General features: G+C 74.7%; 1 protein-coding gene across 1 annotated transcript in view; it reads right to left on the minus strand.

Moving 5' to 3' along the window:
- SUMO3 (small ubiquitin-like modifier 3) overlaps positions 1-1430 on the minus strand; it is an 8314-nt gene that overhangs the window by 4554 nt on the left and 2330 nt on the right. The window contains exon 2 of the mRNA XM_012731210.1: positions 1213-1339. Coding sequence (XP_012586664.1) covers positions 1213-1339 — 127 coding nt within the window. The remainder of the gene's footprint in view (positions 1-1212; positions 1340-1430) is intronic.

The raw sequence follows: 1430 nt of genomic DNA on the forward strand, positions 1-1430 counted from the left end.
GCTGGCGCCGGCGCCGTCCTAGGGGTGACTTCGGGGTGGCCTCGTCGGAACGAACGTCGGGAAAGGCCAGTGGGGGCCTCCGGGGGCCGTGTGAGGGCGGAGCCTCCCCCAGACCTGCACAGGGCTCTGCCGGCGGCGGCCAGGGCTCCGGAAGGTGGCTCCGTCTGCCCGACCCTCGCCGCGGACCCCTCGCCTCCCTGCGGCCGCGCCATCCCCACGCCCCAGCCGCCTGCATGAGCCCTCGTGGCCTCCCTGCCGCTCCCCTTCCAGGCCTCTGGCCGGTGGGGCGGAGCCCAGGGGGGCTGTGACCCTTGACTGAGGTTTCTGGAGAGCCTAGCCTGCCCCGAGGCCAGGGCCACCCTGGCCGCCCCACTGAGCTCAGCAGCTGGCCGTGGTGGCCGGCGGGGCAGGGCCCGTCGCGGGCACAGTTGCCGGTGGCCAGGTGTCTGCAGCCAGCGAGGTGGCTGCGAACCCAGGTTGGCAGCTGGGGCGGGGGTCTGCAGGGCCCGGACACCGCGAAGGGGTGTTTGAAGGCCCCGGGGCCTTCTGTCTGCACCACGCCCTCCCACACGGTCAGTGCTGCCCGCCTCGCTGCCCTGTCCCCCAGCGCTCAGGGAAGGCAGGTGGCGCCCGGGCTGGGGACACCTCGGCACGTGTCACAGGGCTCTGCAGAGCCACCGACTGCGGGCAGACGCCGCGGCCGGGCTGGCCGGGCTGGCCGGGCGCCGGAGCCACACCGGCGGGACAAGAGAGGCGCTCAGCGGCGTCCGCCGGCTGGCGCATGTGTGTCACCCTTAAAGGCACCGGGAGGGGCCCCGGGGTCTCCAGGCCAGTCTCAGGGCCAGCGTGGTCCACGCGCGTGTTCTGAAACGCAGAAGCCCGCGGCGGGTGCGGGTGCGGGTGCGGCCAGCGAGTGGCCACCAAGGAGCCCATTGCACATGCCAGGCCAGGTCCCGGCAAGGCTGGCTGCCCGCGGACCGCTCCCGTGTACCCCCACACGGTGGGGTGCCGAGCCGCAGCACAGCACGGCCGGCGCCAGGTGACCGGGCCCTGCAGGGAGCGAGGTGCGGCCAGGCCCTGCGCCGCCGGCGCCTCGGGGGGCGAAGCCCGGGCTCTCTCCGGGGCGGCGCGACGCCAAGCGACGCGGAGCGCCGGAGACGCCCCAGCAGCTGAGGCGCTTCATACGCCATTGTCGGGACAGCGCGGACGCACACGTGGGTGACCGGCCCGAGGGACGGGGCAGGCCTGCGGCTCGGAGGAGGAAGCGGCGGCTGGCCGAGCCCGGGTGCCGGAAGAAACTGCAACAGAGGAGCGGGATCTGCAGAAGAGAAGGGAGAAGCTGCGTCAACTGAGGGAGGTGGGTGGCGGCCGCCCAGGAGAGGGCTCAGGCAGGCTGGGGCGCCGCGTGGCGCGCACGCGCACAGGGGCGG

This window comes from Condylura cristata, unplaced genomic scaffold (genome assembly GCF_000260355.1).
Source record: "Condylura cristata isolate star-nosed mole 26May11 unplaced genomic scaffold, ConCri1.0 scaffold00003, whole genome shotgun sequence".
Lineage (NCBI taxonomy): Eukaryota > Metazoa > Chordata > Mammalia > Eulipotyphla > Talpidae > Condylura > Condylura cristata.